General features: G+C 38.7%; 1 protein-coding gene across 1 annotated transcript; it reads left to right on the top strand.

Moving 5' to 3' along the window:
- Nucleotides 1-728: 728 nt before the first annotated feature.
- On the top strand, nt 729-17,167 carry LOC125892334 (matrix remodeling-associated protein 8-like). The gene is made up of 10 exons (XM_049582295.1): nt 729-879; nt 8,868-8,894; nt 10,124-10,438; nt 10,536-10,637; nt 11,370-11,831; nt 14,383-14,541; nt 16,229-16,259; nt 16,350-16,429; nt 16,531-16,584; nt 16,710-17,167. The coding sequence occupies exons 1-10, from the start codon at nt 852-854 to the stop codon at nt 16,733-16,735; spliced, it is 1,284 nt and encodes a 427-aa protein (XP_049438252.1). The 5' UTR covers nt 729-851; the 3' UTR covers nt 16,736-17,167.
- Nucleotides 17,168-18,755: the final 1,588 nt, after the last annotated feature.

Here is an 18,755-nt window from a genome sequence, read left to right as displayed (position 1 = left end):
CAGTATTGTGCAAAATGTGAACAAAAAAATGAATTCACCCAGAAATAACCACTATCACTGGTTGTTTAGTTATCTTTACAGCACAACTAAACCAGAAGTAAGAGCACCAAAATCCCAGTGGACTGTGTGACCCTTTTAATAAAATTAGCTCGCACAATAAAACCTTTTTAGAAGAGGCCTCAAAGTCAAATGACTTCCTTTGAGGGATTTAATTCCAAAAGCAGCCTTTTAAGATCAAATAGAGAGGAAATGAGGAGGAATCTTTTTTAATCCTTTCCTTATGTGGAAGCTTTCCGAGGACTGTTTTAACAACCATATACTGGTATCTTTACACGTGTAACTGAAGAGTTTGATGTATAGAAAGCATGTTCCTCAGTTGATGGGAATTGAGATGAGAGCACAAGTCTGATCTTTGTAACTACAGTAAGAAAATGTATAACTTGATGGCATTGTTCTGTGTGCAGTATTAGTGTGTTATAAGACCTAATAGTTTCAGATTGATAGAAAGTTATATGGTGTGGATTTTGCTTGTGTCTGTGGCTGTCTTTTTTTGTTCACATTTAGTGCATTTTTAATTTTTTTTAGTGTGTTGGTGAGTTTTCTACAAAGCCTTAACGCCTTTGTTGCACTACAACCCCCATTTTTCCTCCAGGACTGCAGCAGCAAAGTGTTGGGTTTCCTCTGCTGGTGGAGGCGGAGCGTGTGAAGCCTCCACTCTGCAGGAATACAACAAAATACAGCTGAGCCGCCGCTCGCTGCTCAACTTGAAGCCTCCTTGTGTTATATCAGTTGATGCGCACACCAACTCCTGGCAGGCTTTTTTTACCTCCGCTGACAGCACTGTGAAAAAGATGCACCTCGACATGACTCTACTTCAGAGTAAGTTCTTCACTTATCTTTGCTTTTTAAAGGGGAAAAGTTACTTGGGGGAAACTTTCTTTGTTCCATAATTGGATCCAGGTTAGAAATTGCGCGTCGGGAACAAAAGCCAAAAGCTAGCCTGATCTCAGATCTGACCTGATGCACTGAAAAAATGTTCTTTTAAAATAGATTTTCAATAGTTTTTCCTCAGAATACATTTGATATGTGAACTTTAACATTAACCCAATAACACTCTGCAACATTAATATTTTTTACTGGAGTTTGCTGCGGTATATATATTTTTTAAAACCACCCAACTTATTTTTCTTTTCTTTTCTGTCTTTGTATGGCCTCTTATTTTTATTTATTTATTTATTGTCAACAGTGATAATCTGCATTATGATCTTTTAAAGGTAGTTTTAGTTGCGGGATGTCGACTTTTTTTTACGACCCAGTTTTTTACGACTTGTTTTGCTCGTTTTCTGTGGCCTATTTATTTATTTATTTTTTGTCAATGCTGTTTATTTTAGTCCACATAATGCACATGTTCTTATATTTATTGGCACATTTTTCATGTTCATCCATCCATTTTTACACTTAAGTGATGTTACTCACAATTACAGATTTATTTTCCTATCTCCAGCCTTTATTTTGAAACATGCATGCTGAAAATAAAACCCATGGAGCCTCATGGACTTGAAACTTGAAAGTGAAACGAATCACTGCATGTACAGTAACTCAGCGTGGCTTCGCCTCGGCCTGTTTGATAGTGTCTATGTGGGATTTTGTTTGTGGCTGAAGCCCAATGTGTTTCTAGTTAACTGCGGTCTGAGTCGAGGAGTCAGCACAATCCGGCAGCCAGTCATTATATGTGTCAGTAATGAGTGTTTCACCACGAGTGGGCTGCTTTGAGTCCGGACGACGTGGAGGAGGGGGATTACCACTCCTGCATGTTTATGATGGGCTCTGTCTTAATTACCGGCCACATACAGCAGGGGCATGGAAAAGATTGGAATTGATGTTTTGAAGAAAATAAGATCATAAACATGAAGCTACTCATTCAAAGGAGAAAATGACAAGGTCACTGTGAGGTTATATGTTTGTGTTCTGGACAGCTCCACTCAATCCCTCCACTTTGTTTCTATAGTAAAAGGTGCCCACACACTGACATGATGCTCAGTATATTATTATCAAGTTGCTTTTGCCACAAAAACATCTAGACATAGGCCGACATAACGTGACCAAGATGTAGTGGTGGAAAGTAAATAAGTTAATTTACTCAACCACAGGAAGTAAAGTTTTGAGTCACACTGTAGTAGGCCTATGTCTCTTCTATTTTTACTGCAAGACAAAATACAAACAACTGAAAAAACAACACGAGAAAGACAAGATCAGTAAATATATTCAGTGAATTATTTTTCTGTGCTTTATTTTTTTTTTTTTTTTTTTTTTTACCTCACTACATTTCAGCAGGAAATTGTAATTTTTTACTCCACTACGTTTATTTTATAACTTCAGTTACTAGTTACTTTGTAGGTTCGGATTAGTAATACCAGATATTATCAACAAATCAAGTATGATGTATAATTATGGATAAAGACAGTGGAAGGTAGTTGCAAAGCCCCAGGGCACATGCTATTATAACGGGCCTTAGTGCACACTGTTGTGCACATATGGTCTCAACATGATCAGAGACTTGACACTGGATAACATCAACATACATATTACCCAGCAATTATCAGTGCATATCTGTTTATGACGAACAATGCCAAAGAAAGTAAGAAATTATTAATTTATTTCAACATTTCTTTATTTTATTTTATTTTATTTTATCTTTATTTGTTTAAAAAACCAAGACAAAGATAGGTTTGCCTTTTGCAGGGGCATATTTAGCAAATCACAATGTTTTTAATTTAATAAGACTTCTTATGTGAACACAGGCGTATTTCCAAGTTGGCAATCCCTCATAAGGGCCCATACTCCACCCAACACATTGTTTGAGGGCCCACTCTCTCTAACCTCCCCCCACCTTACAGGCCCCACTGCAACCACACTGCCTGCACTGTCTATATTTACGCCCCTGGAGAAAGACAAGACTTTACTGACCCCTTTGTTGACTCACAGTTCACAACAACCCAGCAGTACAAACGAGCTCCATCTTTTCCGGCTGTATGGTTAAAATGATGTACACATTAATGCACCAATAATTATAATTCAATAAAATACATAAATCTGTATAATGAGTACTCTTACTTTTAGCACTTTTACTTAAGTGACATTTTAAATGCATGACTTGTAACAGAATATTTTTTACTCAGACCTGAGCTCTTCCACCACTGTTAAGAATATGCAGCATATTTGTTGTCCCAAATTTAGCTCTACCATCACATACATGAAGGTACATTCATACATTTATGGTAATATGCTCGGTGAAGTTATGCATTAACATCAAACATATAAATCTACAGAAAGATATACAGGCAAGCTTTTACCCACAAGGAATATATAATGGTGTTATAATATATAAATATGATGGCCAACATAATTGAATGTACCTACTATGTGGTAATATGGGTAACACCTTATTTGGATAGTCCCTCTACAGATAGTTTATAGAGAATCTGTAACATTTCAACAGTTAGTCAGTGTTTACGTGCAGCGTACATGTGACAATTCACCACATAGTCTCAGAATAATTTAGTTCAACTTAATCTATTTATGCAGCACAGGTTGAGTGGATAGTTTAAGTTTATACTCCATAGATAATCTGTAAAATATTTATAAGGAAGCCAAACAGCTGAATTGTTGAATCCTAGCTGATAAGCAGATGAAGTGTTACAGATACTCTACCAAACCATTTGCAGGCAGACTGTCCAAATGAAATGTTACCAGTACTTAAAAAAATCTTGAATGCAAGACTTTTACTTGAAACAGAGTATTTCTACACTTTGGTATTATTACTCTTATTTAAGTAGACGATCTGATGACTTGTAACACATGTAGACATGACCTAAACATGCACAGGTGTGGTGCTGTTTAGCTCTATACCAGGAGTATCCAAACTTTTTTGACTGGGGGCCAGATTAGATCATGTGAAAATACCTCGGGGCCAGCTGCTTCTCACATCAAATGGGTTACTAAAAGAAAATCATGAACAAATGAGACAAACATAACTGTTTCATCCTGCAGTGAAAATGTATTCAACTTTCCACCACTCACATTTGCACTTCTTTGCAGTGGTCATGTCTGCTGCCTATAGCAGGAAATATCTGCTATTAGGTAACCACTCCATTTGCGTGTTTACCGTCTTTTAATGAAAAAAAAACATTAGTTCCACCTGTGATGCATGTCTACAAACTGTATAATAGTCCTGCCATTGTGAGGTGAAGGGAAAAATGCCAAGTGATCTTGCTCCACCAACTGAAAACTGTGTGGTGGGCCACATATAGTATATTTTCAAAGTCAAGCCGAGGGCTGTTGAAACTTGGTCTGTGTGCCACGATTAACCCCTGGACCAGACTTTGGACACGACTGCTCTATAAGGTATATATATACATATACGATAATATACTCAGTGACGTTATCCATAAACATCAAATGCATATAAATCTTTAGAAAGTAATACACATAAAAACATATTCAGCAAACTTCTAACTCACAAAGAAAAGGTTTATAATGGTAAAGTATATAATCAGTGGCGTAAGGTGATTACCACGGGCCCTAGTGCATGCTGGTTACTAGTTATAAGATGCACACACAGACCACATCAACATGCATGTAACCCAACAATTATCATTGCCTAGCTGTATATGAGAAAAATGTCAAAGGAAATAAGAAATTATTCATTTAATTGAAAAGTTTTTACATATATATTGTTTATTTATGGGTTTTCTAATTCATGTAGAATAAGCATATCATTTTGTAACAGACTATTTTACAGAAAGAAAAGAAAAAGAAAAGAAAATGGATGTGCATTTTGAGGGCAAATAGCCTGTAGCGAATGGCACCGTTTTTAATGTAATGTGAGTTCTTCTTTGAGCACAGGTGTAGTTTTAAGGTGGCAATCTGAACCATTTCCACAGGCCCCAGTGCAACCACGCTGCCTGTACTGTCTGTTTTTACACCCCTGTGTGTAATTATGATGATTAACACAATGGAAAGTACTTGTTTATACTAATTGTACTAATTTGCACACGCTATGCAAACAGACATGACTAAAAATACAAGGAAATCTTTCCTGCCATCTAATGTCCACCCGAGTGTCTCCACATGGGAGCCAACAGGCTCCTCTGGCGTCTGACTGTATCTTTGTACGTTTAGCTGACTCTGCAGCTGGACACATGTGTTTGATTTATTCTCAACCTGTGACGGGGCTGTGAGTAAACTTCACACACCCACAATAGCCATGAATCACATAAACTATGCTGAGTAAACTCATGCTTTATGTTTGACTAGAGACCTTTTTTTTTTTTAACGTTTGGGCCGATATTGTGCTAAGTGATTCTCCGTGTGATTCCCGGGGTTACAAGTGACAACAGTGATTTGGTAGATCATTTGGTTAATGCCTGTAATTAAAGCCTGTGACTCAATAGCACATTGTTAAGTCTTTAGTGTTAAACCAGCCTCGTGAGTCATCAGCCTGCGTGTGTCTGGAGGAGAGATGAGAGAAAATTACAGGGGCTGGGACACTTTGTTTTACCTTCCACGGGAAAGTTTATAGCCTTCATTAGAAGTTTTCCAGCATGAGGTCTCCTCTCCGATGCCAGTGTGCGTGCTGAAATCATTTCGCTCAGCTTGAAGTATTATTATATACTGGTGTATACTTACCAAATGACTGTATGCTGTGCAGGATTCATATCACCGCATAAAAGCACAGTAGCAGCGCTCCGATGAAGTATTGTTTGGATGTGATGAAATGAATACTCTCTTCATGTGTCTGTCTGTCGCCTCTGCTCACATGGGAAGTAAATCAACCACGTGCAGCCATGATGAGCAAAACACCTGGATGGAGAGGGCCCTTTTTGAGACTTGAAACCTGTACCAAACAGATTTTGTGCCTGCTTTTGGATGTCAGTGATAAAATACTCTCGAAAGATGAATGAAAATGAAAAAACTAGAAAGTACACTTCTGCTTTATGACAGTGGAAGAAATATTCTTTACGCCGAGATATCCCAGGTGAATAGGGTATAACTTTTAACTTTTAGATGTCACCATGAAACTTCCCCAGTTGACTACTTACATTAAGAGTTATTTTTTGTATTACAAGTTTTCTGAATTTTTATGTTAAAATATGCAAATGAAGCACTATAAATAAAATAAAATGTGTGCTTTCTGCAAACATTTTCAGAGCAGAAATCTGAACTAAAATAAGTACCTAAACTCTGTGAAGAAGGCAACAAGTCCTGGCCAGTCAGAGGCAAGATGTCCATATTGGTTGCTTTCTTTTCACCAGTCTGAAAGAAAACATGTTATTAAAGCAGATTAGCCTGAAATCTCAAAATTGACCAGTGTTTTAAAAAAAAAAAACAGTTTTTACCTGTGGGGTCTCCCCTATTACTTAAATGGCAGTAGAAACTTTGCAGTGTAAAAATACCCCATTACAAGCTTGGAAATGTAGCAAAATATACTTTAAGTATCAAAAGTAAAAGTGTTCATAATTCACCTGTGAGTGTTATGAATGCCTCAGACATATTAATTTAATGAAATAATATATAATATGTTTAAATAGCATTTAACTGTCGTAGTTGTTTGAGGTGGAGCTAATTTAACACCTTTAAATACAGTTATGTAGATAAGTCTATAACAGTGCATCATATTTATTGAACCAATTACATGTTTTGGAAGTAAAATCTTAATCTTTAAATAACTAAACCTATCAAACAAATGTGGTGAAGTAAAAAGTATAATGTTCTCTGGATTGTAGTGGTGACATCAAGGAGAAATGCTGAAGTACCTCAAATTTGTACTTATAGTAAAACTTCAATTAGTATCCCAGGCTATTATTGACTTAAATCACTGAAATCAACAGGCCTACATTTGCGATAGGCCTTTAATTCCTTTCATACAAAACTGTTGCTCAGCAAAGATCAGGAAGTACAATCAAAATGTTTATATAAGCCAGTATGAATATTACTTGTATAAAAATTAGGCTTCAAATAACATATTAATTATGAATCTTTCATTTGATCTAGCTCCGTCAGACAGCACGTCAGAGACAGAGTTACAACAATCATTTCACGGCACCTGGCTTACCAACACATCCTGTTAAAACAATGCTCTTTTGATTCTTTTGCTCGATGGACCTTTACGAACGAAAGGAACACGTATAACTTACTAGGTAATCAAGGAAGGGACACATAATCTGACTTTAAGGCAGCTTCATAGGTAGAGAGTCACCACCTTTTCTTTGGTCATTTTTGTTTACCCTGCCGGTAAATCTGAAGGAATTACAGTCATCTTTGGTGCTTATGGTTACATCTGTTTGTGTGATTGAAGCAGCCAACTAACATTAGCTCGAGTAGCCAACAGCCTGGTTTTATACATCCAAGAGCGTCTGTTAAAATTACCTGCTTTGCAACAACACTAGGCGTTTAATTGAAACAGGCCATTATTTGTTATAATGTGTAGCGTCACCAGGCTGGTAAAAGGGACTAGGCGATTAATAGGCGCCAGGCTTTTAATTTAAGTTTTACAATAAGTGCTTCATAACATCCCACCACTGCTTTTAGAATATGTATATCATTGCATAGCAGATTTTTCAGTTTTAAGCAGTTTTAGCTTCCTTACATAAACTCCAGAGATGTTTTAGAATTGATTTACAGATATTTTTTGATTACTCTGGTCTACTTCATGACCTTCCCTCTTGCTATATTTTGACCTCTTTGTGTTGTACAAGCCCGCGTGATGTTTAAGATCCTCAGGCACAAGTCTTTTAACTGTTCCAGAGGTGCGACATAAAGCCAGAGGAGACAGAGTTTACAGTCGGGGCCTCAGTGATCTGCAACGACCTGCCTGGGGAAACCAGGTTTTCTGAGCCAGCTCCATCTTTTAATCTCCTCTTAAAACATACTTTAATCTGAGAACTTATCCTTTTTTTGTTTCACTGCAATTGTCTTATTTATTTCTACATACGTATCTGAATTTTTTTTCTCTCCTTTGTTTTAAATTCTAATGAATTCATAATTTGTTCATTTTAATTTGCTGCCAGTATTTTGTAACTTGTGTTTTGAAAGTGCTCATTAATCATCACATTTTCAAATCTGCATTAAAAATAACCCATTCTCAATCATATATTTCATCATGTAGTGAATTTATCCACACATAACACCATGCTGAAGCCTCTGCACCTCCAGCCTCTGCAGTTCACAGTACCCATTAGCAATACAGTAAAAATACACAGGTGTGTGACAGGGTGACTGAAGTGAGCTGAATAGCAGCCTGGTTCTTCATCCCCTCAGGATCATGGCCTTGCAACAAGCCAGCAGCAGTCAGGATGAATAGAGGCTCTGTATGACTTGGCCACATGCATCTCTGCTGGACCTTCAGTAAACACACGATGAAATAGCACTGTGGGGGAAAATGCATTAGAAATAGCGAATGCACTGTAGGAAAATTTCCTATCTCTTGAGTGAGAAAACGCAAACAACAAAATATACTCACAGAAAATAGACTTTGACATCTGGTATATTTTTTCTGCTGTCGTACTCCTGTGTGGAACTTTTTAAGTCTTGCCTGTTACCGTGTCCTTGTTGCTTCACTTTTCCTCTGTTATTCCAAACAGTCCGCTCACTGAACCCACATCTGTTCCAACACTGGAATATTTCACTGCTGGGTCAATCAAGGTCAAACCCAAACTCTGGAGCCACTGCAGCGTTCTGCTGACTCTTACAAATATCTCTCAAGAGTTAATTTGTAAACAGGCTGATATCTGTGATCTAGCAGCAACTATTAATTAAGTGCCTCAGGAGGATTTAGCTCTAATCACAAATGTTTTTGTCTGTTTCAGTTCTTGCTGTGCTCCTCCTGCCAGGAGGTAAGACATTATTTGTTTCCCCATGCACTACTTTAAAGGAAAACTTCCCCCCAAAATGATGATTTGTACATCAATTACTCGCCCTGGGTTAGGTTGAATTTGTGAAGACAATTTTTTTCTCGCACGCCTCTGGTGAACGAAGAATCCAAAAATTGAGAAAATTCTTGATGAACTGAAGGAAAAGGGGGCCATGTTTAACAACTGCAAAACTTTATCAAAACATCCATTTCCACAACTCTCACACAACTCGTGCAGTATAATCCAAGTCTCATTTATTCATATGCTCAGTACCTCTTAAACACATGCGTTTTCGCTAAGGTTTAGCTGAATACTCGGATGAAACAAGTATCCAGTATCGAGTATCTTTCAAAATAAATGCAGTACATGTTGGTACAACACAGCAAATTGATGGGTTTTTTTTTCTTCAACAACAAACACACATGGTTGGGTTTAGGCAACAAAAACATGTGGTTAGGTTTAGGAAAATAGAATAATGCTTTAGAATCTTATGGAATGTGAACACCACTATCTTGAGTGAAAGTCTGTGTTTTTACCACCAGTCCCGCCCGACCCAGTTGGACCCAGTTGGATTTACATCCTTGTCCTGCAGTGTTTCCCCCTGACTCCACTGGGTGCCATCAAACTATAACGGCAACCGGCAGCGTATCATGCCGACATTAAAGGACGCCTTTTTTTGTTGGTTTCTGGTGCCACAAGTCACTGCCCAAGCACTGAATTTTACTTTCACATACAAGTAGCACCCATGGGCAGAGCAGGGTTCAAATGCACATGCTTGTCCTGGTGTGCTACTAATTTGTGTGTGTAACTGATGTGGAAGTAATTCCAAAAGTAAGGTTTTAGCAAAAATGCATGTGTTGGCGAAGTACTGGGCATACAACTGGATAAATGAGACTTGGATTATACTGCACACATTATGTGAGAGACTGTAAACAGAACATTTGATATAGTTTTGCTGTTGTTAAAGGCGGCCCCCATTTACTTCAATACATCAAGAATTTTTTCATAGTTTGGGTTATTCGTTCACTGTGGAGGCATGCGAGAAAAGCTACGTTTTCTTCACAAATTCAACACAACATGTGGTGAGTAATTAATATACAAATTATAATTTTGTGGCTGAAGTATTCCTTTAATGTCCAGTAGCTCATGTTCAATGCTTCTCCTTCTGTCACTGATCTTCTGATCCCCTTGTGTTTACTTCTTTGTGTCAGCGTGGGGTCAAAGTGGTGGCAGCAGTAGCACTCTAGGCGTAGTGGTGGAGGCCAAGAACGTCACCCTCCCTGCAGGGTCTAAGGCCACTCTGCCCTGCCACAGCCCCCGTATGGTGTGGACCCAGGACAGACTGAAGGACCGTCAGAGGGTGGTGCATTGGGACTTGGTGCGCAGCAGCCCAGAGTATTCGGTGGAGCGAGTCCTGGACATGTCCCCCGGAGCGCGCCAGAGGGTCTACAACAGCTTCAACAAGGGTCGCATCTCTGTCCCAGACTCTGCTTTCAATGATGGCAACTTCTCCCTCATCATCAACAGTGAGACTTCTATATATTTTCCAGTAGCAGCATGAACGTTGCATTCTTGCATTTATGATATCATCTCACGGTTGTTTGAATGCTTTTTTTTTTTTAGATGTGGTCTCAACCGACAAAGGAGTTTACACCTGTAATCTGCACCATCACTACTGCCAGATTCACCAGTCCATTCAAATCCAGCTCAATGTCACTAAGTCAGGTGAGGTGTGCTTATCATGCAGCCTTGTTCAGGGGTCGGCAACCTTTTTGATGCAAAGTGCTATTTTAAAATTTTCTTGTAAATTAGTGTGCCAATCTAATGCCATCCCTTGCTCCTCAAAATGTTCCATAAAAACTTTAGGTATGTCATCACCTTTTGATGTTTGAGGCACTAGTCTTAAGCAGCAGAACTCCTTTTACTGTCCAATCACAGTATCATGCCATGACTGGTTATATGTCATTGCAAATACCATGGCTTTTTTTAAACCTCTGCGCTCTAATGTTTTCTGCCATTTCTTCGTTCAACAATTCAGGCTGACATGGGAATGTTTTTATTCTTGATTTTATTGTTTCCTTGTTTGGTGAGCCACTAAACAAACCTCTGAGCTACCGAAGAAAGCCTTCTTAATATTCTCTTTGAATGAGTTTCCATGATGCAATGAACAGCGCTAGCTTGCTGTTTTTAGCAGGGTAAGGAGGCAGGTACTAGCCAATCAAAGACAAAGAAGGGTGGGTCTTCGCAGAATGCTTGTGGATGTCATAACAACAGCTGTGAAAGAGGTAATTTGACGTTTGAATGAGAGGTTTCTTCAACATTTCCAAAAAACTCCCTTGCACACTTACTGCTAGTGTGCCATTGCCAAGCTTGCTGACCCCTGGCCTAGTTATTCCATGAGTCATGATGCATGAAAGAGATTAAATATTAATGTATTTCACACTCATATGTTTCTAGTTCGCAAAGAGAAACGTTATTGGGATGGAGAGAAGACTGTGTTCGTGGTCTTGTTGGGCAAGTCAGTGGTACTGCCTTGTGTGAACAGACGCCCCCTGTGGAGAGAGGGCCTCCAGGAGGACCAGCAGCAGGTGGCCCACTGGGACTTCCAGCCCCCTGGTGTGCGTCCTGATAAGGCTGACCGCCTGGTGGACCTCTATGCCTCCGGCGAGCGCCGGGATTATGGCCCACGCTTTGGCCAGAACAAGATGAGTGTGGCGGAAGATGCTTTCACTTTAGGGGATTTCTCACTGTCCATTTCTGACTTGAAGCCTGTCGACAAAGGCCTGTACTCCTGCCACCTGCATCACCACTACTGCGGTCTGCACGAGAGACGCATCTTCAGGCTCACTGTGGGACCTCCACTTCCGCCCGCCCCCACGACAGCACCCAGAGTTTTCCAGAATGATGCGCCAGAACCAAGTAAGTCACTCAGAATTAAAAACAACAAGAGACACATCACCAGAACTTTGTTTTTCCAGACAGTAGTAATGGTAAATGTTTTTCCCCATATGGTTTCTCGGCAGAACTGTGCATAGAGTGACAACGCAGCCCCTGGATTTTTTGTTATAATTATAGACATAGTTGGTCAGTTGAATCAGTTCCTCTCCTCCTCTGCCAAATCTCTCCTCAGTCCTCTCTGTTTATGTGTTTGAGCTGAAGAAGGAGGGAGGAGGTAGAAGGAATGTTGAAGCGAGTTGAGTAAGAAAAAAGAGAGGTCGAAAGAGAGAAATCTGTTAGTTGTTGACTGTAATTCAGCATTGCAAATGGAAGATGTTTTTGGACTCAACTATTTGCAGCTCGAGCTTGAGTTGCTGCCTACAGTAAACAGCTTTAAATTGGCTGCAACGGACGTGGTCTCATTTTCCATGCTGACTCTTTTTTTCATTTTTACAGCTTTTTCATTTACAGCTGGAGACATTTTAACTGGGCTGAGCAGAGGAGTAGGCTCCAACAGCCAGTAATTTTGGGCGTGGAGAGTCCTATCTCGTGTTTTTTCCTCCATTTGACCCCATTTTCCAAAAGTCCCAACCACATGTCTGGACTGGTTACTCTGTATCTCCAGTTTTGTTTATTCTTCATTGCTCCCAGTCTGCTCTGTTTATCTGCTGATGTGTATCGGCCTCTGGTTGAGGCTTATTTAGCAGCACTTAAAGGAAGTCTGAGACATGTGTTCAACATCTGGGCTAGCTGTGACATGAAAGAGCACAGTAAGGGGAGGGGACGCAGGTATGTGTTGGACTATAGTTCAGCCTCTCCTGTAAAGATATGACAGCTCCATGTTAAAGAAATGCACATGTGGAGAGATGACATCCTGCCTGCGTCCTTTTTGTAAACCTCATCTAGGAATTCGATCGTCTTTACGCACCACTGGACTTGTCTTTCAGATTAAACGTAAACTGTTTGTGCTCACGCAGGTGCTGGCAATCATTTGAAATTACAAATGTCACGAGAGCTTTTAATCTCAACGCTGTAATTATTTGTGGCACATCGAACATTATTTCTTCATAATCATGACGGAGGTGTTATGCGAGCTGTCAGTAGTTAAGCTGAAATCTCTATCCTTCAAAATGAAGCTGCTCTCCTTCAGTTCATTGACTTGCAAATGACGCATATCCCACAGGAACCAAAACACAGGGTAACCTCCGCGCAGCATATGTGAAATAACAGTTAACACGTACACACTTGTCAGATCTGTCAAGAAAATGGAAATGGGCTACTGCTGGGACATGGCTGCAGCTTGGGTTGTGACAGTGGAGCTCTAGAGACAATGACCTTGGACATGTCTTTGTAGTTTCATGCATATTAGCTACATTAAGCAATGACAGGTGATAATTGCCAACCACGCTCCCACTTAGGAGGTGGATGATTAAGTCAGAATAAGATTTTTTTTTTCATGATTGGCTGGTTCTGAAAGCATGATCGGAGATGCTGCATTGCATGTCTTCTTCATTCCCACATTTAGGCCTTTTACTAGCATCCAACTTAGCTGCTTTAATGAGAGACCACAGAGTAACGCGATACTTGAGAGGAACGTTCAAGAGGAAAAGATTTCATGTCTTTCATTGTCCATTTTTTGTGTGATCTGGCTTCTGTGATCAGGCTGCATTTGAATTTAGGGAAATTTAGAAACTGAAAGACTGTACCAACAAGCTTTTATTTACCCTGCAACATGCATGACAGGGTTATTCTGCAGAAGTATCCGTGGCTCAGCACATTGTACCACAGTGTTTATAGTAGACAGTAGTTGTTATGGTGTTGCATCTCCAAGCCCAGATTTTTATGTGCTTGCTTTTAATATTTATCATCGACTATCTACAAAGTGAACACAAACAGACTTGGTCAGTGTGAGACTGGGTGCTGCCTGCAGTGTTGTCAGATGTGTGTTTAGACTGTCGAGAACACTGACGAGCTCTGCTGAAGGTGTCGCAGATTTATTTTCCCTGCATGCAGAAACTAGACTTCTGTGTTTGTGAGAAGATGTGAAAAAAAAGGCCTAAATGGAAAACTAATAGAGACATGCAGACAGACCACATATAACAGAATCTGTCTCTCTTTCCCTCACACTTCTCCTCCCCTTTTCTGGTCAGCCTGTGTTTTTCTGAGGAGAAGAAAAAAAATAACAGCTGCATGACATCAGGTCTGGAAGTCGTTACCGCCGAACAGACGTTTAACTCCTGCTCTCCCTCTCTGGCTTTGGGAAACAAATGAAAACGAGGAAGCCTCAGGGGGAATAAGAATATTTAGTTATGTCGAAATACATTTAAATTTGATCTGTGTTTATTGCCAGTAAGTTAATACAATGTAACAGTCCAATATATTACAGTTAGAACATGATAATAAATCCTCTGCAGTACGTCCCATTGTTCTCTGATATATAACATGTGGAGTATTTACTACATCTCTTATAAACTTTGTCAGGGTGTGAGAGAATTATTGGAAAGGTTTAATTTTATCCATGTTCTGTCTTTAGGGACTGATGAAGTGGAGGGGCCACGTGTGGTGAATGTCATTCTCCCTGAGCATCGAGGTTACTTCATGCAACATCTGGGCTACTTCCTGGCGACTTTATTACTGCTGGCATTCATCGTTGTCGCTGTCATTGTGCTGACTCGACGGCGCAAAAAGAGAGGTATTGTCTGAGTTGTTTAAAGGAGCAGTGTGGAAGATTTATGGGGATTTTAGTGGCATCTAGTGTTGAGGATTCCTAAATGCAACCAGCTGAAACTTTTCTTGGTGCCAAGCGTGAACTCCTGCTTTGAATTCCTTTAGTGTCTGAGCTAAATTATCCACAGAGGTCTCTCCCTCTGCATAAATAAACAGACTAGGTGATTTAAACCCCTAAAAACACTGGATAAAGCAGTTACATGTTATATCAGTGATATTTCCATGCTGCTTGGCTAATCGGACATGGGCGGCTAGCCCAGCACCTGCTAATGTGTGCTCACCTTTTTTTTGTTTTATAACTTTAGAGCCAGATTTTCAGAGGTTTTTAATGGGAGCCAAAATATCCGCAGAGGTCTCCTCCTCTCCAAAACAAATAGACCCAGTGATTTAAACTGATAAAAACACTGAATGAAGCAATTTCACATTAAAAAAAAAAAATCTGTTTTTCTGACACTGCTCATCACGATCAGGTTTCAACGATACAATGCGATTTGATACAATATGATATTAAATGCTAGATACGATACAACATAATACAATACAATACAATACAATACAATACAATACGATGCGAGATGTTATAATATGCTAGATACAATACGATATGATACGATATAAGACGATGCAATGTGATATGCTGGCTGCAATACGATACGATACAATATGATACGATATAAGACGATGCGATATAATATGTTAGATACAATACGATACGGTATGATACAATGTTATATAATGTGCTAGATATGCCAGAATACAATGCGATACAATACGATACGATACGATATAAGACGATGCAATATGATATGCTGGCTGCAATACGATATGATACAATACGATATAAGACAATGCAATATAATATGTTAGATACAATATGATACAGTTATACGATATTATATAATGTGCTAGATACGCTAGAATACAATGCGATACAATACGATACGATGCGATATAAGGCGATGCAATAAGATATGCTGGTTGCAATATGATACGATACAATACAATATGATATGATATAAGACGATGCGATATAATATGCTAGATACAATACGATACGATATGATACAATATTATATAATGTGCTAGATATGCTAGAATGCCATGCGATAGCATGCGATACGATGCGATACGATACGATACAATACAATACGATACGATACGATACGATACGATGTGATATGATGTGCTTGATATGAGACAATACGATATACTTCATTGTCCCGTATTTCCCCTGTAGGGAAATTAGTCTTGGACTCGGGAGCTTGTATTGCTTGCGAAATGTGAAAATACCAATGGCCCTATTTTGAGCCAGTGTTTGGTTTGTCCATTCTGGGCTACTGTAGAAACATGATGGCGCAATGTGGTGATCTCTGCAGACAAAATCCCGGAGTCTGTAAGGAAATGAAAACACAACAACTCTTATTTTCAGGTGATTATACACTAAAGAAAACATACCTATTATATGATCTTCCATTTCTGCTAATGTATCCCCCTAAATCCTCCACACTGGACGTTTAACCCATAAACTCTCACCTTGTTCTTGGCTTGTGTCCAGCAACAAACTATTTTATAATAATGAAAAGCATATTTATAGAGAACACATTTCATGCACACAGTGTGTTTGAGATTGTGTTAATTTTTTTTTTTAACAGGGCTGGAGTATGACCTGCGTCGATCTGATCGGTAAGACTTATTGTGCAATAAATTACGTATCATTTTCCCTCTTAATTAAATCCAGCAGCTGTAAGCAGAACTATTCTTATTTCCGTGCAGGGGGAATGTGATGAGTGGAGGTGAAATGTCATTAGACTGCACAGAGATGAGGGCCTGCAACCAGGAACCTCTGAACTCAGGTACAGAAAGCCTCTTTCATACACACACAGTAAACACACACTTCCTACCTTAACAAAAAAAGATACGTTCTCATAACCTGTGTATCTACCACAATCCACAGACTACAAAAACAACCTACTGAAAGAGAGAGATATGGCCAAAGACTGCAATAGGGGTGAGCAAACACTGTTCAGAGTTTTATTTCAGTCAATAAACATCCAACAGTAACATCCGTACAGCCACAGATAAGAAGCATTACATTTTATTGATGTGATGTTCGTCTCTCACCTCCTCGTCCAGACTTTGATGGGAAGCTGTGGAAGTGAGTGCGATATTTCTGAGATGCTGCTGGCAGGTCCAGGGCAAACACCGGAAGAGTGAAAGGACCGCGGAGAGAAGAGAAGCCCAGGAGAGGACAGGAGGAATGCTCCCTCTGCTGTAACTCTAACACATTAAGCTTTTTCACTGAAAGCCACAAACATTTTTTTACGTTAGTTGTTTTTATACCCTGCCTCTTCACCAGCTGTTATAACAATATGGTTAAACATATATTTGATCCTTACTCGTTGCATTTGTTGTTTTATTTTAAATATATTAGGCATTTTTTTAATCAATTTTTATTTTATTTTTTACAAAAATGCATGCTGTTTATTAAAGTATGTTTTATGTGTACTTTGCATGCTTACAGAGCTGCAAGCTCACAGCTCTACTCCATTCTTCAATTTGATGATTTTCTTTCTTTTTTTTTTTTTTTTTTTGCACAAATTCTGCTGTAATTTGTAAAGGTGTTTCATCAGGTTTCAAAGGTGACATTACTGTAGGTAGACAGTTTCAGACAGTGTTTGGAAACAAGTGCCACACATTTCTAGTTATAGATATATAAGATATATATATGTGTGTGTGTGTATGTGTGTGTATAATAAGACATTTTAAACAGATTACAGTACTTCTTTTAAACAAAACTGTACTGTGGATTTTATGTTTTTTAAATTTTCAGACTGTCAGATCTAAATTCTTCCTCAATTAATATTTATTTCCCAAATGGATTTATCTGTTCATTGATTATGTATCAAGTGAAAAATACTGAAATTTAAAGACCATGGACTAAAGGCTCAGTCTACTGAAACTCAGGTAAAAACAAATCTGTTGACCATTTATTTGGTTTTTAATGGGCTGTGCAGTACTTGTTTGCATCATGCATGTATGGCGTACCCTGGTTTGTAGAACACTGAATTTTCATGACAGAATCTGCTGGTTAATGACACAGGTACAAATCTGTTATAAAATGTGCGGCTGTGGCTCCGTGAGGTTCACTGCAGGAAGAAGAGCGTCTATCTCGGTAATGCTAAATCAAAAGCTGTAATCCTAACCCCCTTTTCTCTCTTTGCCTCTTGCTCACGTGCACTCTCTCTGATGTTGGTCTCTTTTGAGAAAATATTTCTTTTATTAAAGATTCACAACAGTGGCCACAGACTCATCACTCTTTGATCTGGTTGTTAGAGATTCACACACATTAACCCACATACTTGGTGTTTGGGTATATATATAATGTTTCAGTAGCCTCTGAAATCTTGACTATGAGGAGTAGAAGAGAAGCAACATTTGAGGTAAGTAATTTAACATTGTTTTAAATTGCAGAAGCATTAACACTGTGTGCTCAGTCTGATAAATGTGTAGTTTATGACTCTGTAACCAGCTGTGTTGTACAAGGTTTCTATTTTCACTCCTGGGGCGATGAGTCACAGCCAGTGATAATCAAGCAGCTACAATCACATAATTAATGTCGAATTATTATTACTGCCATTTGTAATTATTGTTATAGACATATTTAATAGGCCTATTAACTTGAGAGAGAAGTCCATTAGCCCACACAGTCACTGATGCATTTTTATGCTTTTATCTCAAACCCTTGTGTTTTCTCCTGTACTTTTAATTTTTTTTTTTTTTTTTAATAGATTTTTGATTATTTCATAGGATTTTAATTTTTGGATATTCTTTTTTTTTTTTTCTTGCTTGTTTGTTTGTTTGCTTGTTATTGTGGATAATCACAACTAGTTATCCTATCCAAGATAAGTCCTTACCATGGGGGGATGGAAGGAACATGTTTTTCCAAAATCCCATTTGTCCATAATACTAATATATGTGTATATGTAAAATATATGTTTAAAATTACAAAATTATACTTGACATACTTCTTTGGCCAGCCATAGATTCTGGCTGAGAATATGAACTCGGCTGTTAATTTCGCCTACACCAAATATAAATAAATTAATCAATTTAATTTTGTTTTGTTTTGTTTTATTTTATTTATTTATTTATTTATTTAAAGGCCACATAGGTAGAGGG

The sequence above is a fragment of the Epinephelus fuscoguttatus genome, linkage group LG7 (assembly GCF_011397635.1).
Source record: "Epinephelus fuscoguttatus linkage group LG7, E.fuscoguttatus.final_Chr_v1".
Lineage (NCBI taxonomy): Eukaryota > Metazoa > Chordata > Actinopteri > Perciformes > Serranidae > Epinephelus > Epinephelus fuscoguttatus.
The sequence above is the reverse complement of the archived record's forward strand: the minus strand, read 5'-3'. Positions and strand labels throughout refer to the sequence as shown.

Coding starts and splice junctions, on each gene's coding strand:
- LOC125892334 (XM_049582295.1), top strand. CDS start 852: ATGCACCTCGACATGACTCTACTTCAGA. Junction 8,895..10,123: donor TGTGCTCCTCCTGCCAGGAG/GTAAGACATTAT, acceptor TCTTTGTGTCAG/CGTGGGGTCAAAGTGGTGGC. Junction 16,585..16,709: donor GGCCAAAGACTGCAATAGGG/GTGAGCAAACAC, acceptor CTCCTCGTCCAG/ACTTTGATGGGAAGCTGTGG.